The sequence below is a fragment of the Umbelopsis ramanniana genome (assembly GCF_025399195.1).
Source record: "Umbelopsis ramanniana AG unplaced genomic scaffold K450scaffold_17, whole genome shotgun sequence".
Taxonomy (NCBI): domain Eukaryota; kingdom Fungi; phylum Mucoromycota; class Umbelopsidomycetes; order Umbelopsidales; family Umbelopsidaceae; genus Umbelopsis; species Umbelopsis ramanniana.
The window spans coordinates 1-23,428 of record NW_026252103.1 but is presented as its reverse complement, the minus strand read 5'-3'; the positions used below and the strand labels follow the sequence as shown (position 1 = coordinate 23,428).

The following is a 23,428-nucleotide window of genomic DNA, read 5'->3' as shown; positions in this document are numbered from 1 at the left end:
CAAGAAATTATATATGCGAGAACGACGTGGAGAAAAGTCTCCCTGTCACTTAGGCTTTTCCAGTTACTCCGAAATCCTGACCATTAAACACTGTAAAGTATGTTGTTATCACTACTTGCATTGGAAATAAAAAAATGTTCATGATTGTTCTATTCATGATTACCTGACAATGTGCGGTAACCAACTGTATTTTTATGATACACCAAATTAGCGTCAGATATGACACCCCAGTCTAACGATACCCCTATGGGAGAGAAGTGAAACTCCTCAACCTTTTACAATTCGGTCTCCTGTGGGAGCAAATTTGTCATTAAAGTGTCGACAGCAAGGAGAATTTTGAATGTGGTGTCCAAGCATTCTGCTAAATGCATTCGGCAAAGGGGGACACTAAAGTTTGGAGGGCAACCAATCATGCTCGGCCGCCACGGTCAATGCCACCCACGTCCTTTGGCAAGCCGTTCCGTTCTATGTATGCGAGGAAGTTTCCTTGTCATTGTAATACATCATCAGCCAATCATTGGATAATCCATTTAGATCCAATGGCTCCACGTACATCGGATAAATCCCATCATTTTTGTCAAATAAATGAAGATCGTATTAGGAACAAGACAGAGAGCAAGGCATCTCGAGAATGTAAACAAGATATTTAACAATGGTGACTACAAACCAAAAAAGGTACTTAGGATAGAGGAGAATCGGCAAGGTGATGTTTGATTCGAGGAAGAAAAGAAGTAAGATGTCGGATGACAAGAAATAAAGTAAGAGAAAATAAGCACGCTGGAAGAATAATATGCGATATGTGGGGGGGGGGTGATCACAACTTGGACGTTGTATAAGTCTGAATGTGCAGATGCGGTGCAGTCGATGGTAGTGTCATAATTTCCAATGATGGAGGTGGCCATATAACTAATTTTTTTTTTTTTTGGGGGGGTTGGAGATTTTTTCCTCGCCGTGGATGATATTTTTGGTGAGCACTTATTTTCCTTGTTTTACCTGGAATTGCGAATAAGAATAAAAGAAAAAGAAAGAAGAGTCAAAATAAAAAGAAGCTTGAGCCGATTAAGAGATCCTTTCTCTCTGTAGATGTATAGTTGCAGTTTGTGGTTGGCGGAGGACACTGATTGAATAATAGTTTGATTATAATATCAAGCATCTCTTTTTCTGCTTCTTCTTTGTGCCAGGTTGATGGCCATAGCCTCCTTCGCGATTAGCGCGGATCATCCTGACGACTGAATAGAAGGATCTTTCTACATTAACGCATGTTTTTGCTGATGTTTCAATAAAGTCGCAGGAAAGTCGTTTGGCCATGGCATAACCTTCTTCACGCGAAACCTCGCGCTCGGTGACTTTGTCACATTTGTTGCCAACAAGCATCAAGGGTACATTATCGACATCTTTGACGCGAAATATTTGATCACGGAAACGTTCAACGCGTTCGAACGTTGAGCGTGACGATATGGAATAGACTAAAAGAAAGCCTTCACCATCGCGGATCCATTGGTCACGCAACGCGGTATACTCCTCTGTTGAATGAAGCCCGAGTCAATAACAAGGATCAGCATGAAACATCACCAAATTTGGTTATCTAAGGATACCTTGCCCAGCGGTATCCAGTACTTCAAGCACGCATGGCTGCTCATCAATAACAACTTGTTTTCGGTATGAGTCCTCGATAGTGGGGTCATAAGTCTATAATTCCGCAAAAGTAATCAAGAAAGAATTAAATGAGTGGTATTAGTTTCTGGCAACCATAACATACTTAAAAGAAAAAAAGTTAAAAGCATTACCTCTGTTGTGGAGAGTGTAGCCAAGATTTGTGGAATATATAATAATCGTAATATAAAAAAAGTGCGCATTTTTTTGATCAGTACACTGTCATACATGGCTTGGAAAATCGAAGTTGTGCAACTTACCTACGAAGTGATTAAGACATAGCTGTAAAAATTTATGACAAATACATAAAAAACAAAAGGATGGTTAGATATACTGATAATCATACAAAACATTATTTGAAATCGGTGGCGACAACGACAGAACGCAGCTGTGTTCAGTTTTTCATATAAACGATGGGCGGGTCTGTCGTTTGGTAATAGACGTTATAATACTGTTCATGTCGATGGGACTCGAATAAAACTCGAAGTTTCTCGACGGCAATCAGCTTTGTGAATTAGCCAATACGTCGATTGGGTCTGATTTAGTTCGTATCGTATTTCGAACTACTATGCCCTCCACTGGCATTTGTGTGTGAAGTACGGGTCCAAACAGGAAATGGGCTATCTGATAATCTACCTGGATGGTCAAAGCGGTCTGATGAAGAATGGTGGGTGAGCATTGGTCACGTATTGATTATCTCGAAAAGATTAGTTGCGCTTCTTCATACCTTTCCTACACCTCCGTCGCCGAGAACAACCAGCTTATAGAGCATCATTTTCGGCAGCTGATGAAAAGGGAAAGAGGAAAGATTGAAAGCGTGTGTGACGACACCTGAGTGGTTGAAAGTCTGAAAGTCAGACAAGAATTTTGGCCAATTTTATTTTTATGAGAAAAAAATAGGGAAAAGAAAAAAGGGAAAGAGTAAGCTCAAATGGCAAAAGAAGAAAAAAAAAAATAGGTAAATTTGTCTTCTATCCTCGAATAAAAATTGATCTTTCTGTTCCTGCCATACGACTTGCTTTTCCTGTTTTATCGACATGATCTAGACCAAGATGTTCATCCTTTGAAAACTGGTGATCGCTTAACTTGAACTCGTCTGAATCAAAGAGGGAAAAACAATCATTAAAAAAACTTGTAGGTCAAAATCAAACTCCTATTCTCATGACCTCTGCTTACCGTCGTCGATTGGCGTCGCACTGTACGACGAAGCAATCGTAAGCTTGACCCGCGCCCAGTCCTTGTCATCCATACCAGTTCGCTTTTGTAAACGTTTTTTGGTCTCTACGAAAGGCTCGTCTTTCTTCACCAAAAACTTGAACGGTACACTATGAGTGCGGTTGGTCTCCTTTTGATAGTGGAAGACAAGAATGTAGAAGTCGTCTTCACCTGCGGTGGTTTCTTCTTCGGGGACCTCCTGGAAGTAGTAGTTGTAATGGTTAGTATATATTATGTGTTCATATGAAGTGTTCATATGAAGTACATCGATCACTATCCTCCTCCACCACCTTGCGTGACCCTGCCGAAAAAAAAAAATTAAATACTAACCTCAGCATACAGTGTACAGTATGCAGAATCCGTCAATGAGGAGATTGGATCGCCCATATCCAGCTCACGGATAAATTTGTTTTGCACCGCCTCGTAGATTCGAGGTAATCTTGTACCAGTTGCAGACTCGAACTTGACACCTTTTGTCTCTAGCGCTTGCAACAGTTCTGCAATTTTTTTATCTTTGGGAAGCACTAGGTCGTACATTGCCTCGTCGGAGAGGGTTGGGGTCAACACGGTAATTTTCACCTGTTTCTTCGTCTCTAACTCGCTCAGAGAAATGTCGAGCACTTCATAGAAAAGTGTTGGGATATTTGCGCCATTGTACACTGCTGACTGAATCATTTCAAGTAGGGTAGAGCTTTGAAGATGGCGTATCACTGTTTTTGGTGTACCACTGACTCCAGGTGCAGTGAAACGAATGTTTTGAGGTGCAGCATTCAGTTTTTCTCCGACTTTGGAGGCAACTACGTCGTACAGCATGCTTCGACTCAAGGTCAGGTCAAATTGACCACCTGTTCCAGTGCCGTACCTCGGCTTGAACTGAACTGTGACTCGTTTGAGGAGATAGTCCAAAAAATCTGGTACAGTCGGAAATTGATGCTGCGATCGAACTGCTTGAGCTCTATAGAACACACCATGGTCAAAATGGAATAGCTGGTCAGTATTTTTCAATTGCTATGTGCTACGTACGGCGTTGCGTAAACTTACTTTTCATCTGAGATGCTCTTCTGAATACAGATAATATCACCATCTTGTATTTCAGCTCGTACAAATGTTTGCCGAGTGTCCATACGGTCGATCATAGTCGGCTTAATTTCCTGAAAGAGGAGAGAATCAGCCATTCCATTTCTTTGACAATGCTTCTATTTGTGGGTAAGCTGTCTTACCTCGAACAATAGCAAAGGCGTTTCCTTTTCGAACCCTGCCATGCTATTAATAGTTGGAATTATATCACCCACTTTGCCGTTCTTTTCGACGTACAAATGTCCCAGTCCACTGTAAAGCAGCCCAAGTTAGTATTCATAGCTTCATTTTAGATGTTGGTGACCGCTGCTCGAAAAGCTTACTGAATGGATTGTGTATCGACATCAAACATCTTGAGGAAGATGAGGATGGATGTTGAACGAGGACCTGGAGGTCCTGGGAATACTGGTTGATCATTTTCAAAGCGAGTAGCAACCTCAAGGTATAATCGAAGATTAGCTTGGCTAGGTTGGCTCTTCTCTCTTAGCTGTTCCATTGCTATAAATCATAAATGAAATTAAGAATTAGATGGGCTGCAAACGTAGGCATAACAACCTAGATAAATATAAATTACTTAATTGATAGTCAGCATCAAGAATAGGTGCATCAGGCCGGACAGTGCGATTTTGCCTGTTGACTAGAATCCAAAGTCTTATGTGATCTGCAGGAACACCCAAATTTTCGCAAAGTGCATTTTTGAATGACTCCAATGTATCATCCTTCTTAGTGCGGTACGATAAGTATGCTGGAGTCTCTCCTGCCTTCTCATCAAAACTTGCAAGGTCAAAACCTTGATACTTTGCAAATGTTTCATCGGTTATGATCTATAAGGTTTACATAGTGAGTATAACAGCACAGATGCCACAGTACATTTAGGTGGGTTTCTTACATATGTTTTCATATAAAGATGCATTTCTGAGCGCTCTTTACGTTTCTGTTCCATCACCAGTCTCTCTTCATCAAGTCGTCGCTCTGTTGACAATGAAAGCCATTAGACATAAATATGTCATACTCATTTATGGTAAACGTATATACTTACTGAGATGTGGCGGGATATCTGCTGTGGTAACATCGTTCAAGATTTCATCCATCATGCATTCGCGTAGGTAAACAAGCATATAAGCGTTTGTAAAACGCTTAATGGTGCGAATGTTAGGGCGAGTGTTCAGAGCATTGACGCCTTGTGGTTCTCCACCATAATTTTCCTCCAAAACTTCCTTCAAGGTAGCTGGAGTGACTCTGTCATCATCAAACTTAAGCCTAGAAGTATTCATATTGTCAGCTATCAAGATAAGTAGAAGAACGGAAGAATCGTCGCAGCCTTACCATGTAGCATCTCTAGTAGGCTTTACAAACGCAAAATAGTGGCCACCACTCAGATCACCGCTATGGACCAATACTCTATGTGGGTACGCAGTATAAGTATTCAAAAGAAGCTGTTCAACAAATTTGATTCAACATGTATACATACCCTTGTAAAATATATTTGTGTGGTTTCGACTTGTCAGCTGAGGCAGATAGATATGGTTCCAAATCGATTTCTAGTGGAAATTCGTGTCGATCGTTGATCTGCAAATAGTATCTAAGTTATCCGACCTGGTATAATTTGGCATTCATTATAGTTCCGATCACCCACCTTGACAGTTGTTTCACGCATCATGTCAAATTCAAAACGCTTTAACTGTAAATGTAGCACTGGAGGGAAACTTTCAAATATGACGCCTTTTTTAGCATCCTGTAAGCCAAAGCCTTCGGCCATGTACTTGTTGTCGCCTTCTAGAGTTTCTTCAGTGATATATTCTTTGAAAGATTCTTCCAGGTTGTTGCAACCTTTGACGTTCAGCTGTATATCTAAAGTACAATCACCACTAATATTAATGATTTTATACATTGATATGGAATATCATTTCAATGCCACAGTTTACCATAGTAATCCTCCACGCGAGATGATTCGTAATCCACATTGATGCATTTAATATAACTCTTCATTTTTCCAAGGAAGAGTTTGTTGATGGCTCCATCTGCAGGAGTGTTCTGTGAAGATAATTAGCATATTAGTACAGATATGGCTGCCAATTATGCACTATCAAGCCATCACAATAACTCTATTGTACGAACCTTCATCTTGGATTCCAAATTATCCTGCAGCACACGGTTAAATTCCTGAACATCGTGTTGATTAAAGGCTTCTAATGAGTCCCATCCAAAGGATTTAGTCAACTCCGTGGTACCTGTCAAACATGGTAACAAGTCAGTAATTTCACAATTTTGGCGCATGCCCAAAGAATATGAAGATCACATTACCAACTGGTGAATCTGAATATTGCAGATTATAGAAAACTCTTTGCAAAGCCAGCGCAACGCTTTTGGTTGGTTCATCATTTTCGGTTGGTATTTGATAAACAACTTTCCGAAAATAGTTCGTGCAATAAAGTGACTGGAAAAGAGAATTCATATAACATGTTGCACCTTGATTCTTCAGGCCGACAAAACCTGTTGTCTTCTTTGAGTCATAGCTTTGGGGAATGTGTAGTCAGCAATATGCTTATCACATTTTCTGACAAATGACCGTATTACTTACTTTACAAAGCTATGCCACAAGACACCAGTGGGGTCTTTCATCACCCGGACAATAGCCGTAATAATGGTGCGATTATCCTGAACAAGTGGATGGGCACGGTGATCATCGATCGACGTCAGCTTTCGAACCTCATGAAATCGGGTAAATCCCCAGTCTGCCTCCTCAGCAGTAAATCGATGTTGAGCATCTGACATATGCAAAATTAAGGAAAGATTCTTCGTAATCGACATGACACATAGATGAGATTACGTACTATGGAAGGCATATTCGGTAGGATCATTTGGATTAGATATCAAAAGCGCAAATTGTGCACAGACATGCCAGCCTTGAGGCTGAGCGGATTGGTCCGAGAATTCCAAGTAGATAGATGTATACTCAGTCTGGTTGTTACCATGAGGGAACATCAAAATTTTCCTGATAATTATAATGTGGCGATAAGTACAGGAAATTGGACGGTGCTCCACTTAAGAACAATATATACCACTTGTAGCCACCGATTTCGAATTCAGGACTATGTGTTCGCTTCTCCAATCCACGCCAATCTAAGATTTCCCAATGGAAAACATCGAAAGTCTCAACCTCAAGATCCAGATCTGGCAATACCTTATTTGCGATTTCGGTATCTATTACTTGAACATTATTAAGGCGTTTTTTTTGCAATTTTGGATGAAAATAGTAAAATACATACGATCGCGCACAGAAATGGGTTGCGGGTCTTGTTCGACATCCGACATGATCTTGTCATTATCTGGCAAAGGTGCGGAATCATTCATGGGCTCAATGGCCGGGTCGCTATAGGTATCGTCCTGCTATCGAGTAGAAACATTAAAGTTGTTGCAAAAAAGGCAGGTGAATTAGCATTGTACTATAACATAGTTCGTCAAGTTCTCGAATCGTTTGTGCAGCTGGTCAGGAGTCCTAAAGTAACATGCTGGGACTTCCTCACGCCAAGCGAGTAGCTTGCTCACTGCAATCAAATAAGGTATACTAGCTTACCATTACCGGATCTTGGATAAAGAGTATTGAAGACTACAGACAGGTGAATAAAGCCAAGCGGGACGACAAAGCTGTAAGTATATGGCGGCGCGTGAGATGACGTTGGTGAGCTCGCATTCTCAAGTTCCATGACAAAATTTAAATTTGTCATCTGTGCGTGACGTCAATCTCTCAGATGCAAAGTCGCTTTGGCACACGTTTCGAGTCTATTACCTTTAAAAGCTCTATCGGTTGAAACGTAAGCTGAAGCGAGAAAAAGTTCATGATCTGAAAGCCTGTAGTCCAAACATTCATTTCATAATAGGGTTCTTTGATAGTTCAAATTTTCATTAAAGCGCTGAGCATCCATTTTACACTTCAATGGAATTAAAGTCACCTTTAACGTCACGCATCAATAGCGATCCATTTATACTACTGCAATGATGCGTACTTTAAAGAGATCAATCCAACTAGTGAGGATATCCACTTCTTTGGAATTGCATGCCTCCTATTAACATACAAGCAGCACTAACAGCTTTTTCCATTTATATATGTTCTAAACCTGCTATTCCATAATCTAAAAAATACTTCTAATTTTCTTGACTTCCCTTCTAAATCATGTATAATGCTTCCATCGTAGCTTTCGATTTGGTCATAGCAAAGGTACCTCTTGCACTGGAGACATTGAGTGGCACAGTTAGTCATGACACAGCCCAAAATTCTCACAAGCCAAAAAATTACCGCATGTGAAACGTCACTTGTTAACTTGGCCAATCAGAAGGCCAATTAACGATGACGTCGACTATTTGATTTTTTGAATAACGTGCCTCAGAGCCAGCTTACGACAATCTTTCACTACTCGTGACCTCGCTTCACCTGACCAGCGAAGGTAAGTTGTTCATGGCATAACACGCCTACCTTCGAGCACAAGTGTACTCGCGAAGCATCATAAAGAAGTGTAAAAAATGATACTAATCAAATGTCACGATACTCTGCTACAGGGCATCTCAAGCGTCCATTCTGTTTACACATTACGAGAACGCAGTGCTCGACAGCAGCAGTGCCTCCTTAGCTAACGTACTCGTATTACTACAAAACCCGTCTTCCAAACAGACTATACCCTCCAAACTGGATTCCACAAGTATTTCTTCTGCTCAAGCCATGCTCGATTTGAAGCAAGGAGGGCATGAGTTGGCAAAGGTGCGTACAGTAGCCCTTTAAATGCTTGTGTCTGGCTGCAAATGAAACGGTCGGACAACGCCTCGCTTTTACTAAATCATTCTGACACCTTACTCGATTTATATTGCAGCAATTGACAGAAGCTCTTGCTTCCCAGTCGCAAAGCTCAACCAATGTCTCCAACGTTAGACCGTCGTCCACCAAGAGTGAAGAGGAAAGGTCAAACACATCTTACACCACGTCGGAAAACGCACAACTTTGGGCAAGCATGGCATCGCAACAACCAGCCTTTGCTGTACATCACCAACAATCAAACGCTCATAGCAACGATCAACAATCAGCAGCCGATCGACAGCAGAATGCCGCAAGTCATCGAGAATCATCTAACAAGCTCATCGTAGGATCGGAGGAGTGGCACCGCCAGCGTCGCGAAAATCACAAGCAAGTCGAAAGACGTAGACGCGAAACTATTAACGATGGCATTAACGAAATTGCAAAAATGGTTCCTGGTAGCGAAAAGAATAAAGGTTCCATATTACAGCGCGCGGCTCAGTACATCCAACAGCTGAAAGACAATGAAGCAGCTACCATCGAAAAATGGACTCTCGAAAAGCTTTTGACAGATCAAGCCATTAATGAACTGAGTCAGCAAGTTGAGGTTCTCAAGAATGAGGTCGAAAGACTGCGCCAGGATAATGAACGTATGAAGCGTCAACTTGGTGAAGATAACGACGAACACACGAAGAAAAAGGCCAAAACCGACCATTCTGACAAGGACGAGCACAAGTCCCAGAAGGACTAGTCGTTTTGCTTCCCAATATGATATATTCACATATCGTTGATAAAAGCAAAATGCTGTCCACATACTCAATGCAAGCATCTTCACTCCAAGTTACCATGTCTACCCTTAACCAATTTTTCACTTTATCATAATGATAACCTAGCGACAGTTTTATGTCTTTGCTTGTCTGAAAGCCTTTTCCACAATTTTAAGTTTCTATCTGATTTCAGTTTTTGTCTCAATATTTCTCCATATCCTTCGAATATAAAATAATTCTCAATTCTAATTAAGCGCATAACATTGGTATCTATGGTTAAGCCTGGCCTTAGTCGTTGTCCCTCACTTTTATCAATCAACTGCCTTAGCCTTAGGCTGCAAATTACTGAACGTAACATTCACTTTGACAAGTAGACATAAGTCTAGAACAAGAAAGCACTATTGTCATTTATCGATTCTGCATTCTATTTCATTTGACTTGGACTTGACTTGGCCAGCCTTCATCATTCGCGATCTCTTCCCTTTCGTGGAGCTACCTTTAAATTTATCTGATAGTATGTTCTTTTCCATACCCAAGTATGTACTCAGGTAATAGAAGTCAAAATGTAGTCGCTCCTATTGCATCCATACCCAGTTAGATCACATCATTCTGAACAATGCCCATGCCCCCACACTCATCGTAAAGCAAGCAATAGTGTACAAACAGATGTCAATGCTAAATTTTCATTTATATGCTATTCTCAATCGATAGAAAAAGACTATGCAAACACAAGAAAATCCGTTTCAATGTTTTCTCCCCAAAGCATAATACATATCTGGTTGATACGTTTAAGCAGAGCGGAGGATTTCCAAGAACTTCTCAGAGGCAACAGTGTTGACACCCTTGACCTTGGTATCCTTCTTGGCGACCTTACCAGCCTTGCGCTTCTCAGCACCGACGATCTCGGCACGGCGAACAACTTGATGGTAAGGGTTGAGACGGTTCATGACACCAGCGTTCTTGAGAGGGTTCTTCTTCTGGGTGAAGGGTCTCTTGTGGTGCTTGTTGCCCTTAGTACGAGTGACGGACTGGATTTCATCAGAGTTGATGAGACGAGTGACATCAGGGTTAGAGATGATGTGGGCGGGAAGAACATAGTCCTTCTTGAGGGTAGCGGGAGACTCGTAGGTACCGTAGAGCTCGTCGAGAAGAGCGAAAGCACTGGCGGTCCAGATGACGAAACGACCGACGTGACCACCGGGAGCAAGCTGAAGCAAGTTCAAGTGGCGGACGTTGACAGCCTCAACACCGGGAAGGTTGCGGAAGGCCTTGGCAACACCGTTGTCCTCACCATAGACAACGAGAGGTCCACGGCGCTGACGGTAACGGCGGTTACGGATCTTACCAACACCAGCACGGAGCTTGCGAGAGTTGGAAACCTTAACAACATCAGCGTAGGCGTTGAGGGCTTGAAGAAGAGCAACAGCTTCCTTGGTCTTGGTGAGAGTCTGGACTTCATCAGCAACAACAAGGGGAACTTCCTCAATTTGCTCGATGCGATGACCGCGGGCCAAGACAAGGGAGGGAAGAGCAGAAGCAGCCAAAGCAGAGGCAGTGGCGAAACGCTTCTGGTTCAAGTTGGTCTTGACGTGCCACTTTCTCCAGGTCTTGGTAGGAGCGAACATTCTTCCTCCACGGCACATGTTACCGAAAGCAGCCTATTAAAAAGTGCATTCGTTAAAAAAAATTTGTCGTGAAAGTTAAGCAATCACCTCTATATCTCATCTACATACCTGACCAGCGCGGTGAGTTCCGGAACCGTTAACACGGGGAATACGGGCAACAGCACGACCAGTACCCCAACTCTCAGCAGAGGTTTGGTGACCAGCCTTCTCGGAGACGGCATAAGCTTGACGCTTGTTCTTAGCCATGTTGGTGTGGACGAAGTTAACAATGTCAGGGCGAATGGGGGCCTTGAAGACAGCAGGGAGGGTCAAAGTGGCACTGGAGCCATTGGTGGAGTGGACGTTGATAACGGGTCTAGCAGCCGCGGACTAGATGAAGTAAATGAAAAAGGGTAAGTAATTTGAATTGTGCCATTCAAGTCAATGTGAATCCACCCAATGACAATCGCAATCGAGATGTTGCTGCTATATAAAGCACCAATCAACGTTTGATGTGTGCGAATCCATCTATCGTCGATGGATGGATGCTGGAAAGATTGGATGATTTGATTCTTATGGCTTACCATCTTGTGAGTTGAGAGTTGCGAAAAAGAAAGATTTATTTTTGAAGATTCGCTTTTCGTATATGACCAAATTTTTCTGGCGGCAGGTGGTGCCAGTCCCAGTCACAGCGGCGGAGAAAATCAGAAAAATTGAAACTGTCGACAAAGGTCCACAAAGTACATGATATCGCTTTTTTATTCTTCAAGGAGCTTAAAATACAAGTAAGTATATGACTTGAGTTCCTTTCAAAAAGAAATATAAGATATGGCTATTTTCTTCTGAACTAGATAACGATTCAAGAGAGCGCTAGGATCGCAACTTTATATGAAGGCAAAGTAAGAGCACGGTAGCGTTTGTACAACGTTTAAAATGCTATGAAACATATAGGAGCTGATTAAACCGAGCAATTCGTTTGAAGGTATTGATTCATCCAAAATTATGACTCGGGTTTTCTAAATTCTTGCTCTTCCATACATTGCTGAAGTAGCAATGTATTTACCATCTTCCTACCTCTTTCCTTTAGGCAGTCAAAGCCAATGGTGTGTCTTTTTTCGATTCCGATTGATCATGGCAACTTAGTCGACTTACATCCCTATTTAAAACAACCTGACTCAAAGTATGGAAACGAACGTATGAGCATGGTTTATCTTGTTCATTTTGAACTCTGGCACTCAGATATTTGCGATGAAGTGCTAAATGTAATTGTATCAACATGTAAATCATCATTTACTCTCAAGTTTCTGTGAACTGGGCGAGACTTGAATGCTCTTCGTATTGCCATCCGTAGTGTGATCATTTAGATAAGATGTGCCCACAACACATAAGATTGCCTCAGCATACCTTGAAATACGGCTCTGGCGAATGATAATAATTTATGATATGATGAAATTTCTTTATGTCACTAGAACAATGGCTTCCTAGACGATGTGACTACGTACCTTGGTAATGCGCCAATTCGCATTGTAACCGTCGCCATAAGTCTTTGAGCATGCGTGAACGGAGAAAGACAGTGCGAGCGAATGGGGCATCGAAATTGTTCAACAACGCAATGGTGACCAGCCAGAGAACAAACCGTCTGCACAGCTCACCATGTGCAATGCCATCAAAGATAATATTTTGGTAGACGCTAATTTCGAGGATTTCGCCGGTGAGCGAGCTCTGAACAGTCAAGTTCCCGAGATCATCGGCAATTTGCTCTTCTGGCATACTCAAGCTGCCTTACATGTCTCCGAGCAGAGAGTTTTTGTAGAAAGGGCTCAAAACTAGTGCTACAACAGTGGCTATATATGAGCGTTTTATGATCTAGATCTATCGTCACCTTACCTAAAAATTTGTGTAGCAAGAAAACCCCAACCATGGCTTGCTACCATCTGGGAAGGTGGCGGGTGACCTGAAAGGAAAGATGTAATTTGCCGACTTGGCCCCTGATCAAAAAATATGAAAGAAATTATCTCCAAGTGCGTTTGCCAACAACCCCATGGCTTTAATCTACCCTATGGTAGAGATAGGAGATTCTATTAATTCTCATAATGCTCCACTCCCACGAACTCCAGAAGGGCTTGACATCATTTGGTGCTGTTCTCAGCGGTCCGTCAAAAAAGTAACAGGTCACAACCCATTTCTCTTTTTTGATTGCCCGAAAAATTCAGATCAAAGTTCACTACTCTTTCTTCCCTTTTTTCCCCCCACTTCCTTCTCTGCTCGCCCACCTTTTTCCCCAAGCTATGAAGAAGAATTTTGGCAAATTTAAGCAGGTACTGTATCTTTTATTCATTATCGATACCCAGACCTATATTAGCCCTTCATGGTCATGTTCGACTCGGTATTGTAACAGAATCGATCGGCACCCTAAATTAGCGCCCTGGTCCCCCTTTTTTGGGAGTCCTCCAATGCCCAGACACGTTCTCTGTGATTAACTTGAACATATTGCCATTTTTTAGTGGACTGGAGAGCGCTTGGGCTCCGCAAAAATAACAGGACAAACAGACGATTTTCACCAGTTGGATCAGGAAACTGAGCAACGAAGAGTAGCATTTGATAAGGTGTATCAGGCAGCAACTCTTGTGCTCAACCAGTTGGATAAAAAAAAGCCATCTCCAGAAGACGGGAAAACTAAGGTGTCACCAACTGAAGCCCTGGGCACTTGTTGGGTCAACCATGGATCAGTTTTTCCGGAGGATTCATTATTAGGTATGCTGCAAAAGTTTTTAGCAGCGCAATCGCTACGGCGTCGGAATTTAAAGGCTAATGGCATGTTTATTACTACTACCCCACAGGCATTTCCCTTGTAAGTCTCGGGAAAACAGAAATTGAAATCAGCCAACTTCAACAGGACTATGCTTACCGGGTTAAGGAAAGCTATATATCTACCTTAGAGAAGGTTCATCAAGAATATAAGGAATACTTGGTAAGGTTGAGGCTGGACGATAAAGCGCATCTCCGACCATGGTGGACTAAGAGGTGTGGTTTTATTTATTTTAGGTCCTTCGTAAAAAACTCGATTCTCGCCGGCTTGACTATGATGCAAAACAAAACAGACTACAAAAAGCGAAGAAGGAAAAACCAGAATGGGAACAGGAAGCTCAGTCTGCCAAGATGAAATATGATGAAACGGAGTACGACGTCATGCAAAGAATGGTCTATTTCCAAGAGTGTGAAGTAAGCAATGCGGATTATATTGCGGTTTTTCAATATACAACCATTACTAATTTTTATGCGGTGTACATCAGGAAGACCATTTCAATGCCCTTACAGAAATGCTGGACGCTCAGTTGAACTACCATAAATCTTCAATGCAACTCTTAGAACGGTTGCAGCAAGATTGGGGTCAAGGCTACGTTCAGCGCACAAACGAACCTGTACGACCACCATTACGAAACACTATCTCCCGATCATCCACAACAAGTGGTACAGCTCGCCGAAATACCAATATGTCCAGCAACTCTGAAACAGATGATATGTACGGGGCTGACGAGTCTTACCATCAAGGATCTCCATATGGCTCAAATGCTCGCAGACCGAGTATGCGACAAGGAAGCCAAGACAATCTTCCATCCACCATCCGACGTCAGCCTAGTTATAGTTCGACTGGACGATCAGAAGACTCCTACGGTTCGCAATCAAGGCACCCACCTCCGCCTCCCATGCCTAGATCAAAGCGTAAGTACAGCCCTTGATGCGCTTCGAGGAACTATACCTAATTCTCATGATGCTCTATAGCTTCACCAGCCAAAAAACAAGTTAAAGCCATATATGATTTCAGTGGTGAAAACCCAAATGAACTCAATTTGTGCGCTGGCGATGTCATTACGGTTATTGAAGAGATTGATCAGGGTTGGTGGAAGGGAGAATTGTATGATGCTAATGGCAATCGACAACAAGGATTGTTTCCAAGTAATTATGTAGAGGAAATTGCGGCTCCGCCAATGCCAATGCGACCAGCGTCTAGCCGAAGTCAGTCAACATCAAATTATGGTCACTCCTCTGAGAATCATGAAATATCGGAGGAGCCTGAGGATTCGCCATTTGCTGACAGTAGTAAGATTTCCGCCCCATTTGGCCACCAATCACCTCCAAAACCAATGATGGCTCGACGCGGAACTGCTGGCAGCCTGCACTCCGTAACCAGTGCATCTTCTGCACTGCCTAGAATGCCATCAGCATCTCAAATAACTATGAGGAACAACATTGGATCCTCACGCACCCCTCCTCCACCTCCTACATCTAGAACTCCTTCAAGGAGCTTCACCACTGGCTCTCATACTGCCCCATCCACCCCCTTGGGCCGAAGTACCAACAGTTACTTTGCTGCACCACCGTCTAACGCAAGCCAGAACCACCCAGTATGTGAAGAATGTGGATGTGATGACTTTAGCCCTGACGTATTTAAGCCAAGTAGATGCAAGTCGTGCTTTCACTATCACGGCTGATGATCTTAAGGATATTGACATTTATAGCTGGTAATAAGCTACATGCCATTAAAGTATTTATTCACCATCATTATCATCTTTGATAAAAAAATATTCACTGAAGGGCTGATTGCGAGAAGAGTCGGTGATAACCTGTAAAGATTTGATGTACAAATGATACCTATTAGCAATGTTGACTATGTTTAACGACGTATGTGTTATAGTTGTGAGTACTTACCAAAAAGTAACGATCAGGTTTGAAATCTTCCGGTACATGCCATATGTATGATTTAGGGAAGGGGCGACGTAGATGAGCAAGAGTTTTGTAAGGGCTAATGCAAATACATTGCTTCGGCTTCAGTTGCCTATATTTTAGATGTGACATAATCCAGGCGACAACTCTACTTACTGCCAGTGATGAGCCTTGCCTTGGTTAGCCAGCACTAGAGTGATCGTCTTGTTCTTGGAAGAATAGTCATGCCAAGCAAATTTGATCTTGTCACCTGGATGATAGACAGCATTTTCCTTTGGGCTAGTGAAGGCAAAATCGGCTGAAATACCGGAGGCAATAGCAAGAAAGGCGATACAAATATAAGACTAGATACATAAAGATCCAACATTAATATAAAGAAGTGAACAGATATGGCAAACTTGCAAAAATACTCGCGCGCATCATGAATATGGCTTACTGATACGATATCTAAATTATACAACTTAGTTTTATACTAAACGATATTCATCCCAGTACGCCTCCTTGGGAGGGGAATAGGGTCAAGTTTGACTTCAAATGTATTGCAGTCAGAAGAGCTGGGAAAAAAATTGGAGCGTGAATATTTCATAGCTAAACTGTTTACGGCCCGAAGGGCATGCATGCATATATTCTTTTACAAAATGAAAACAAGCTTCTATAAGTCCATCAAGTTCATCCTTACATGATTGCCTTTACATGTAAGGAGGGCATTTGCTACCAAATGTCTTCAACGTCAACATAAGTCCCTTTCAATAGTACACGTAAACAAAAAATCTATATCCTGTTGCGTTTTGAGGAAAGGTCTTCTTGAGTTTAACAGAAAAGTTGAACATTGAAATAAATTGTTTGACACAAGCGTTTTCAATACCTTAGTCCCTTCAGCCCAGTAGCGACCATAATCTTGATAGGCAATCTCAGACTCTGGAGCATTGCTTTGGTCTGCGCCACTATACATGTGGCTCCTATCCAGTGGCTGAAACGCAATTTTCTTACTGACTTGAGCTCATAATCTCCAAAAATCCTTAGTTCGTTTGACAAAGGAGGCGCCAATACGTAATGTCGGCAAATGCATTAGGAACTGAAAAGACTAATGTATACAAAGAGGGTCGCTCCTATTCCGCCGTCCGTTCGCTATGTCGCTTTGCTTTGTGGGCATACTTTCGAAATTGTCATGTCTCTGTGCATGACAACGTCCCGACTCATAGCCCTATGCTAGTTGCTGGAAATCACTTGAATATGGTTTTGGATCCGGCAGTCTTAATCGTGACAAGTAAGTAACCAATAGTTGTTGTCAAAAGGGATACTAAGTTGACTGACTGATTCTTCGTAAGTACCGCATAACAGGCAACTTCATTTCTGGGCGCTAGCGCGGTTCTTCAAGATACCGATCATTGGACGTATATTCACAGCTGTTGGCGTACTACCAGTCGACACCAAAACTCGCAGTAACGCAAAACTCTTTGAGAGCACTGTTGATTGCCTGGGACAAAATCAAGCTGTGGCAGTTTTCCCTGAGGGTAATATAACAATCTTGTCTTAATCAACAATCGGGATCGCTGAAGAGATATCTGACTTTTTTAATGATATAAGGCACATCATATACGGCCCCACATCATTTACCGTTTAAAGACGGCTTATCCTGGGCGGCTTACGAATTCTTGGCCCAACAGCATCAACGAAGACAGCGTGGTGAATCAGCATCTCACTCCAGTATTACGATCTTACCCGTCGGAATCACGTACACCACGAAGGACAAATGGCGAAGTGATGTCATAGTACAGTATGTATATGGTGAAGGTTGTGGAAATGGGTCACTATACTAAGGCTTCTGTAAATAAGCTACTCAGAGACGATACAGGTCGGCGAGCAAGACAGAATCCAATTTGCAGAGGATCCAAAAGCAACCGTAAAGCAACTCACAACTCGAATCACAGAATCGATTGAAAGTGCTACAATCAATGCGCCGGACTGGTAAGTAAATGGCTCGTAAAACTGTGGAATAGAAATCTAGAAACTAAGTTCATTGTAATATATTATAGGGATACAGACAATGCCATGGCTACAGCAAGAAGTATTCTATTTGGGCATCGAAATGGGATTCAGCTAAATAGTTATGTTAAGATTTCACAAAGGTCTGTCTATATAATGTCTATGGCTGCTATAATATTATATGTTGCTAACATATAGACTTCTAGTTTGATTAACATTTTACATCCGTTGATGATACCAAAACTTACGGAGCTGGCCAATCTCAAAGCTCGATTATTGAGTTTTTCGAGGACCACAAAGCTACTGCAGCTATCGGATCAGGATATTGCTGTTTATCAAAAGCAAAAAATAACCATCACGGCGGCAACTTTGAGATTGCTTCGAATATCATTGAAACTACTTATCGAACTACCGCTCTTTTTACCAGGCATAATCATTCACTCACCCGTCTATCTCCTTGGAAAGGCAGCCGAATCAGTCGAAAAATTTACAGAGTCCATTGCTCAGGATAAGATTGCACTCGCTCTTGGTTTGCTGATTCCGCTGTATTCCACTCTCTTCTATCAGATCTGGCGGTGGATGAGATTTAGCTTTGGTGGATTTCTACTTGGCGCATTTTTGATACCCACTTTTGTGCGCTACCATATGGCTATGCTGGATAAGCGTTATGATCTACTGAAAGAGCTCGTGGCAGCTTGGAGAATATTTGTTGCTTTAACCGGAGGCAAGAGTCAGCGAGCAGAAGTCGAAGAAGCTGTGGAACTACGAAAATGGTGTGCAGCAAATTTAAAAAAGGTGCTACTTAAGCTGAAAGATCAAGGTAATGAAGACGCAGCATATTTGGTGGACCAGGCCCAAATGTTTTTTCAAGACGGTGTAGCACCTGCTATGGATTAAGTACTGTACACCATTGTTCCGATTTATTTGTGAGATTCAAAAAGTGATTCATGCAAGTTCGTATGCAAAAAGGTACGATAACAATAAACTGTAAACCTTTAAGCTTTTGTACTGATAAACGCCTCTAACTTTGCCTGATCGGCACATTCTTCTTCGACAAGTCTACCATCAGGACCATTCTATCAATTGATAATTCAACATATTAGTTACAGATCTCCTATTCGTATTCCTTTTACCTTTTCCATATATATGCAGTTATTTTCCTACCTTCGTCCAACGAATGAGTGTAGGTATAGCTCTCAGAGAAATGTTTGGGTTTATTCTGTAAATATGGGTTGAATTAAGCTTCCATTCGGAGCGAGTTCCAACGGGAGCCTCAAGGAGCACAGAGTTAGGAACCTTGCCAACCCATTTACGAACGAGGGGATCAGCTAAATGGATGAAATGATTAAATTTATATTTCATGATACTAATACCATATGATATTAATTACCAATAACACAATCTGGACACCATGACTCATCATTCTTGTCGGGATCTTCAGTGCCTGCCATTCGTACCGAGTTAGAAATGAAATTGTGAAAATTATACTCAAGTAATTGGAAAATGTCTCACCAAAGAATAAGACAAAAACTTCATCATTTTCAGCAACTGTCTCCTTCAAGGTTTGATCAAATTCATCGATGGGTACGCGCTTAGACTTCATGGTTCGTAATAGAAGAAGGAAACAAATAAACAGTAGGCGTGAAACAATGGTGTGACGGCTTGGATTTTTCAATTTGAGTTGCAGATCATTCCCCCTCTCCTACAAACATTCGTTATCTCTCTGCATTGATGCCAGTAAATTCAATAAATATAAGCCTTGAATTGATTATTACAAAAGTTACCTCTTTTATATTAACGCTAGTGATAAAGTACAGATGATATAAACTATAGAAGGCAAACATGACGTGACATGTTATGGTATATGAAAGAATGGAAAGTATGCACTATATATTGCTTCAAACTACTATCGGGGCTGTTGGAGCCGGTGCCCATCTGAACTGTAAGCGCACATCCTTAGTATCATTTGTTGTTCTTTCTATAGTAGCTTTTCGTTGTTCTTCTTTGAAAAATGCGCGAATTCGGTCCAAGATTTGTTTTAAAAAATTCTTCATCGTAATAGGGCAGATGTCTTGGTACCGTTATGGATGTTTTCGAAGGTTTATATTGTTTTCAAAAAGGTTCACAGTGAGAAGAAATGATTTTGTTGCGAAGCGTACTTATAAGGCAACGTACTCTTTGCAGCACGCTCCATTTTATGGAAGAGTCATAAAAAAAGAGCGTGTGCAACACGCATCGATACGCGTGACTATATTTTAGCTTGGGTGATGAGCTTGTCCAAATGCTTAAAATATTCCGGTCGTTTTCTTTGACGACGTTGCCAACGGTACCAGAGTCGGTCGGAAGTGCTCGAAAGTGCTCGTAAGTGTTACATATTTAATCGCATATTATGAGGAAGTCTATTTGTTGGAAGTTCCTCAAGGAATGAAATCCCGCTAAAACCTTCAATTGAGGGATTTTCATTTGCATGACCTTTGTACTGCGCTTTATACTCTGCGCAGTAAGAGTCGTAGCAATTTTTATTCGCGCTGATGGTACTCTCATTATAGACGTAGAAATAGGAATCTAGGACGATAGAGGTGTATGGTTTGACCTGCAATATCTTCAACATTTAACTGTCTATCTTGTAAGTGCAGCAAGTTGAATCAAAAAGACAGGTTGCTTTTGTTGGGGTGGAGGACTTTGGCGTACCAAGGCTGCGAACATGTAAGGCATCTTTCTGATGAGGAATTATATTTCATAATGGGTGCAGTAGTTAACCTCCTCGCGCAGCATTTTCACTCCAAGGGTGCAGCGAAAAGCGCTCATTTGTTTGACATCCGACAAAAGTGTTCCGATTGATTTCATTGCCTAGTGCTGAAAGAGTCACAACTATTCAATTATATAGCTTTAGAGGATAAGTCCCGCGGCGATTGACCTGACTGTATTGCTAGGTTATTCCAACCAATTTTCATAATCGCATCTTTCATTTTCCCATTTTCCCATTTTCCCGATACTTTTATTATTATCTGCAGTTGAATTAGTGGTGGAAAGTCAACAGTTATAGTATATGTTGTAGAACATATTTACTATGCTTTTAAAAAATAGTTGAATCTGATGGCTTCCGAGTACATCTACAAAGTCTACGGTTGCTACTTTATTGTACAAAACTAGCGAGCTTCCAAATGACCTGCCATACTATACTCAAGCTAATTAGCAAGTCGGTAATCGGACGTTCGCCAGGGTATCCTTCCTTTTTTGACATTGGTAACATCTGCACATTTTCCATACAGAAGCTTCGACTGTGCTTCGAGTTGTACCTGTTTCTACTATTGCTATCCGTCCGTTGTATGCTTTCTTTTCTTCGGTTGAAAGGATCGGTTATTAAAACCCTTGGTGATTGACTCATACATATTGAAAGCAGCTCGGTCTAACCATACTCTCTGTTGTTTGATACAAGTTCTGCGAGTTAATCAAATGCGAGCCATGACTTGTCCAAATGTCACTAAATTTCACTTACATTATGCAAATCTTGTGGCCTGATCCGCTGTAAAAATATCGTGCTTCAAACCTTGTCTTTCGACTGTACCTCTGCAGGGATTTTTTGGAAATTCATCATTCGGACCCGGAATTACCATCAATGTTCACATAGTGCTCAGAAGTCCTTGTCTGATTTTTTCTTTTCCTTTCTAGCAGATTTTAAACGTAGTGTTACGTTCGTAGGGGGGAATGTTGCATAGTCGCCTTTAGTTGAAATTTTCTGCTGAAGGGTCCGCCGCCATGGCGTCCGAATCTCATGTTGAATATCCAAGCTCCAATAAGTTTTGAAGGCCGTTTCACTAATGGGCTGAGCTACCTAGTACATTCATCCGCAGCTGGATTTTGTCTTTTGTTGGGCTTTTTGGACTTCTCAGTTATATCCTATAACTACCCACTTGATAGTGTCCACTATATGTGGTCACCATGCTTCGGCAATCCATCTCTTCTCCTCTATGCAAATTTCCAAGGGAATTCGATATACTGGCACCAGTATGGACCCTATTGCTAAATAAGATTTGCTTGTTGCAAGGCCGTACAAATGTACTTAGAGTTAGATTTTATTTTTTTGTATTATGGTAATTTTTATTAGTACGGTATTGAGCTTATAGCAGAATTATCTTGACGTTCGTTAGTCATAGTATGTCTGCGTATATGAGTCCAGTTTACTTCCGCTTTATTTCTTCTATCGGTCTATATCTTGCAATGAGAGAATCCACCATAAAAATTCCGGAGATCTAAGCTCGCGTCTGATTTCAAGTTATATTGAACCAAATTCTGTATAGACATCGCTGTAGCCGAGTTCTGTGCAGTGGTTTATCAAGCAGGAGGCGCCACCAAGCAGTTTTCGTTTGATGCGGACTGTCAGCTTTCCAAAACGCTGAACAAACTCCATTCGTCATAAACAGTCCAAAACTGGGCCCAATGGATCATGGTGGATGGAGGTTTCTCAGCTTCATGGCGGAGTCATTTTGCCATTGCAATTTTTTTTTTTAATTCATGTTTTATTCAGCCATTTGCTTAGCAGATAGTTTAGAAATTGAGATGTTCAGGTGAAACGGACGCGGAAAATAACGGAAAACAAAACACAGAAGTAGAAAGCTAAAAACTGAAAAGTTTGAGTCGTAGCCTCAGTTGCTAGTGAGAACTATGATCTTAGCCATGATGTTACGGTAAATTTTTTTTTTTTTTTGTATTCAGAATGATGTTACGGTATGATCCGCTTCGACACATGTATAGGAGTATCAGGTACGTATAGCCTTTGTAGCGTTGTGCCATACCTATGGTAGACTTCTATGTTGCCTTTGCGTGCATAGGCTGCTACTTGGAGTCTTCCCATTCAGGGATTCAGCTCGTTACAATGGCTATGAGCACATTTTGGTCCATTTCAGGCTCCTCTTCGAGTTCGTAGCTGCATTGACCAACACTAACTGTTGCGCCGTATGGCCCAGATGCATGCATCTGGAACCCATCTCTTGTCCTCAATACAGCTTTTCCAGTGGAATTCCTATATTGGAATCCTGATCCGCACCACATTGTTGATCGTCAGCGGCTTCGTTATCACCTTGGACGTTTTCTTCTTGCATTTGGTCCCTTTCTTCCAACTCCATTGAAGATGTTTCTACATCATCAACTTCGCTTGTTCCAGTTTCTTGATGATGTATCTCATCATCTGCTACTTCTTGTGTGGTTATCTGGTCTTCTGTGCCTATGTCAGAGACTTTGGTCGCAGAAACCACATTCTTTTGCCGGTCTTTCTGGTTTTTACAGTGTTTGCTGATATGGCCATAGCCTTGGCAGCGGTAACATTGTACATTCTGCAGATCAGGACAATCCTTTCTCTCGTGGCCGGATAATCGACAGTGGAAGCAAATTTTTGGGGCTCCTTGGTACGTGGCTGGAATATATGTATCCATTTTCTCAATGTAGATCATCCTCGAGAGTTCGGGTAAACCGGCATACTCCATGTCGTCTTCCATTCTATCGATAATGACAGAGGCTTCTCCAAACCAGTGTCCATTACAGTCCGTGTATTTGCGTATCTGCTTGACCGCCCCATACGGAATGAGAGCGTATTTCAGGTCCTCAGCAAGTGTTTT

At 41.7% G+C, this 23,428-nt stretch overlaps 11 protein-coding genes across 11 annotated transcripts; 4 read left to right on the top strand and 7 right to left on the bottom strand.

Annotated features, from left to right (window-relative positions):
- Positions 1-1,019: 1,019 nt before the first annotated feature.
- On the bottom strand, positions 1,020-1,863 carry K450DRAFT_234030 (uncharacterized protein). The gene is made up of 3 exons (XM_051587855.1): positions 1,788-1,863; positions 1,596-1,689; positions 1,020-1,523 (listed from the first exon to the last, which is right to left on the bottom strand). The coding sequence occupies exons 1-3, from the start codon at positions 1,854-1,856 to the stop codon at positions 1,138-1,140; spliced, it is 549 nt and encodes a 182-aa protein (XP_051445980.1). The 5' UTR covers positions 1,857-1,863; the 3' UTR covers positions 1,020-1,137.
- A 50-nt stretch (positions 1,864-1,913) lies between these two features.
- On the bottom strand, positions 1,914-2,482 carry K450DRAFT_234027 (uncharacterized protein). The gene is made up of 2 exons (XM_051587854.1): positions 2,381-2,482; positions 1,914-2,307 (listed from the first exon to the last, which is right to left on the bottom strand). The coding sequence occupies exons 1-2, from the start codon at positions 2,426-2,428 to the stop codon at positions 2,155-2,157; spliced, it is 201 nt and encodes a 66-aa protein (XP_051445979.1). The 5' UTR covers positions 2,429-2,482; the 3' UTR covers positions 1,914-2,154.
- Position 2,483: 1 nt separating this feature from the next.
- On the bottom strand, positions 2,484-7,619 carry K450DRAFT_234015 (uncharacterized protein). Its single transcript, XM_051587853.1, has 20 exons — positions 7,523-7,619; positions 7,215-7,332; positions 7,008-7,149; positions 6,780-6,940; positions 6,527-6,713; positions 6,250-6,461; positions 6,064-6,176; positions 5,871-5,979; positions 5,582-5,796; positions 5,417-5,514; positions 5,272-5,346; positions 4,985-5,205; positions 4,835-4,917; positions 4,520-4,769; positions 4,269-4,443; positions 4,089-4,197; positions 3,910-4,019; positions 3,199-3,823; positions 2,905-3,067; positions 2,484-2,749 (listed from the first exon to the last, which is right to left on the bottom strand). Exons 1-20 carry the CDS (start codon positions 7,523-7,525, stop codon positions 2,625-2,627), a joined length of 3,294 nt encoding a protein of 1,097 aa, XP_051445978.1. The 5' UTR covers positions 7,526-7,619; the 3' UTR covers positions 2,484-2,624.
- A 1,137-nt stretch (positions 7,620-8,756) lies between these two features.
- On the top strand, positions 8,757-9,761 carry K450DRAFT_234008 (uncharacterized protein). The gene has a single exon (XM_051587852.1). The coding sequence runs from the start codon at positions 8,949-8,951 to the stop codon at positions 9,480-9,482; it is 534 nt and encodes a 177-aa protein (XP_051445977.1). The 5' UTR covers positions 8,757-8,948; the 3' UTR covers positions 9,483-9,761.
- A 390-nt stretch (positions 9,762-10,151) lies between these two features.
- K450DRAFT_208001 (uncharacterized protein) lies at positions 10,152-11,723 on the bottom strand. Its single transcript, XM_051584761.1, has 3 exons — positions 11,687-11,723; positions 11,232-11,492; positions 10,152-11,156 (listed from the first exon to the last, which is right to left on the bottom strand). The coding sequence occupies exons 1-3, from the start codon at positions 11,687-11,689 to the stop codon at positions 10,287-10,289; spliced, it is 1,134 nt and encodes a 377-aa protein (XP_051445976.1). The 5' UTR covers positions 11,690-11,723; the 3' UTR covers positions 10,152-10,286.
- A 1,547-nt stretch (positions 11,724-13,270) lies between these two features.
- On the top strand, positions 13,271-15,724 carry K450DRAFT_207998 (uncharacterized protein). The gene is made up of 6 exons (XM_051584760.1): positions 13,271-13,420; positions 13,607-13,856; positions 13,943-14,073; positions 14,148-14,324; positions 14,396-14,825; positions 14,886-15,724. The coding sequence occupies exons 1-6, from the start codon at positions 13,391-13,393 to the stop codon at positions 15,593-15,595; spliced, it is 1,728 nt and encodes a 575-aa protein (XP_051445975.1). The 5' UTR covers positions 13,271-13,390; the 3' UTR covers positions 15,596-15,724.
- K450DRAFT_270461 (uncharacterized protein) lies at positions 15,653-16,779 on the bottom strand (the record flags this gene model as incomplete). Its single annotated transcript, XM_051592965.1, has 4 exons — positions 15,653-15,727; positions 15,813-15,906; positions 15,984-16,171; positions 16,693-16,779. The coding sequence occupies 4 exons, from the start codon at positions 16,777-16,779 to the stop codon at positions 15,653-15,655; spliced, it is 444 nt and encodes a 147-aa protein (XP_051445974.1).
- Positions 16,780-16,830: 51 nt separating this feature from the next.
- On the top strand, positions 16,831-18,782 carry K450DRAFT_233985 (uncharacterized protein). Its single transcript, XM_051587851.1, has 6 exons — positions 16,831-17,094; positions 17,156-17,341; positions 17,415-17,604; positions 17,664-17,795; positions 17,864-17,956; positions 18,020-18,782. Exons 1-6 carry the CDS (start codon positions 16,881-16,883, stop codon positions 18,708-18,710), a joined length of 1,506 nt encoding a protein of 501 aa, XP_051445973.1. The 5' UTR covers positions 16,831-16,880; the 3' UTR covers positions 18,711-18,782.
- Positions 18,760-19,457, bottom strand: K450DRAFT_233982 (uncharacterized protein). The gene is made up of 4 exons (XM_051587850.1): positions 19,326-19,457; positions 19,204-19,257; positions 18,978-19,141; positions 18,760-18,889 (listed from the first exon to the last, which is right to left on the bottom strand). Exons 1-4 carry the CDS (start codon positions 19,414-19,416, stop codon positions 18,809-18,811), a joined length of 390 nt encoding a protein of 129 aa, XP_051445972.1. The 5' UTR covers positions 19,417-19,457; the 3' UTR covers positions 18,760-18,808.
- Positions 19,458-21,392: 1,935 nt separating this feature from the next.
- On the top strand, positions 21,393-22,064 carry K450DRAFT_233975 (uncharacterized protein). Its single transcript, XM_051587849.1, has one exon. The coding sequence runs from the start codon at positions 21,589-21,591 to the stop codon at positions 21,838-21,840; it is 252 nt and encodes an 83-aa protein (XP_051445971.1). The 5' UTR covers positions 21,393-21,588; the 3' UTR covers positions 21,841-22,064.
- Positions 22,065-22,585: 521 nt separating this feature from the next.
- Positions 22,586-23,428, bottom strand: K450DRAFT_233974 (uncharacterized protein). The gene has a single exon (XM_051587848.1). It carries the CDS (start codon positions 23,306-23,308, stop codon positions 22,811-22,813), a length of 498 nt encoding a protein of 165 aa, XP_051445970.1. The 5' UTR covers positions 23,309-23,428; the 3' UTR covers positions 22,586-22,810.

Excerpts from the sequence above, each read along its gene's own strand:
- K450DRAFT_234030 (XM_051587855.1), bottom strand. The coding sequence starts at position 1,856 with ATGCGCACTTTTTTTATATTACGATTATTATATATTCCACAAATCTTG. Across the intron at positions 1,690-1,787 it reads CTACACTCTCCACAACAGAG|ACTTATGACCCCACTATCGA; the intron begins GTAATGCTTTTA and ends GCGGAATTATAG. Across the intron at positions 1,524-1,595 it reads ACTGGATACCGCTGGGCAAG|AGGAGTATACCGCGTTGCGT; the intron begins GTATCCTTAGAT and ends TTCATTCAACAG.
- K450DRAFT_234027 (XM_051587854.1), bottom strand. The coding sequence starts at position 2,428 with ATGATGCTCTATAAGCTGGTTGTTCTCGGCGACGGAGGTGTAGGAAAG. Across the intron at positions 2,308-2,380 it reads GCGACGGAGGTGTAGGAAAG|ACCGCTTTGACCATCCAGGT; the intron begins GTATGAAGAAGC and ends ATTCTTCATCAG.
- K450DRAFT_234015 (XM_051587853.1), bottom strand. Across the intron at positions 6,941-7,007 it reads GAAATCGGTGGCTACAAGTG|GAAAATTTTGATGTTCCCTC; the intron begins GTATATATTGTT and ends TATAATTATCAG. Across the intron at positions 4,444-4,519 it reads TGATGCTGACTATCAATTAA|CAATGGAACAGCTAAGAGAG; the intron begins GTAATTTATATT and ends TATGATTTATAG.
- K450DRAFT_234008 (XM_051587852.1), top strand. The coding sequence starts at position 8,949 with ATGGCATCGCAACAACCAGCCTTTGCTGTACATCACCAACAATCAAAC.
- K450DRAFT_208001 (XM_051584761.1), bottom strand. Across the intron at positions 11,157-11,231 it reads GAACTCACCGCGCTGGTCAG|GCTGCTTTCGGTAACATGTG; the intron begins GTATGTAGATGA and ends ACTTTTTAATAG.
- K450DRAFT_207998 (XM_051584760.1), top strand. The coding sequence starts at position 13,391 with ATGAAGAAGAATTTTGGCAAATTTAAGCAG. Across the intron at positions 14,074-14,147 it reads AAGAATATAAGGAATACTTG|GTCCTTCGTAAAAAACTCGA; the intron begins GTAAGGTTGAGG and ends TATTTATTTTAG. Across the intron at positions 14,325-14,395 it reads TCTATTTCCAAGAGTGTGAA|GAAGACCATTTCAATGCCCT; the intron begins GTAAGCAATGCG and ends GGTGTACATCAG.
- K450DRAFT_233985 (XM_051587851.1), top strand. The coding sequence starts at position 16,881 with ATGTCGGCAAATGCATTAGGAACTGAAAAGACTAATGTATACAAAGAG. Across the intron at positions 17,342-17,414 it reads TGTGGCAGTTTTCCCTGAGG|GCACATCATATACGGCCCCA; the intron begins GTAATATAACAA and ends TAATGATATAAG. Across the intron at positions 17,605-17,663 it reads CGAAGTGATGTCATAGTACA|CTACTCAGAGACGATACAGG; the intron begins GTATGTATATGG and ends TCTGTAAATAAG.
- K450DRAFT_233982 (XM_051587850.1), bottom strand. The coding sequence starts at position 19,416 with ATGAAGTCTAAGCGCGTACCCATCGATGAATTTGATCAAACCTTGAAG. Across the intron at positions 19,142-19,203 it reads GTGTCCAGATTGTGTTATTG|CTGATCCCCTCGTTCGTAAA; the intron begins GTAATTAATATC and ends TCATCCATTTAG. Across the intron at positions 18,890-18,977 it reads CACTCATTCGTTGGACGAAG|AATGGTCCTGATGGTAGACT; the intron begins GTAGGAAAATAA and ends ATCAATTGATAG.
- K450DRAFT_233975 (XM_051587849.1), top strand. The coding sequence starts at position 21,589 with ATGTTGAATATCCAAGCTCCAATAAGTTTTGAAGGCCGTTTCACTAAT.
- K450DRAFT_233974 (XM_051587848.1), bottom strand. The coding sequence starts at position 23,308 with ATGGAAGACGACATGGAGTATGCCGGTTTACCCGAACTCTCGAGGATG.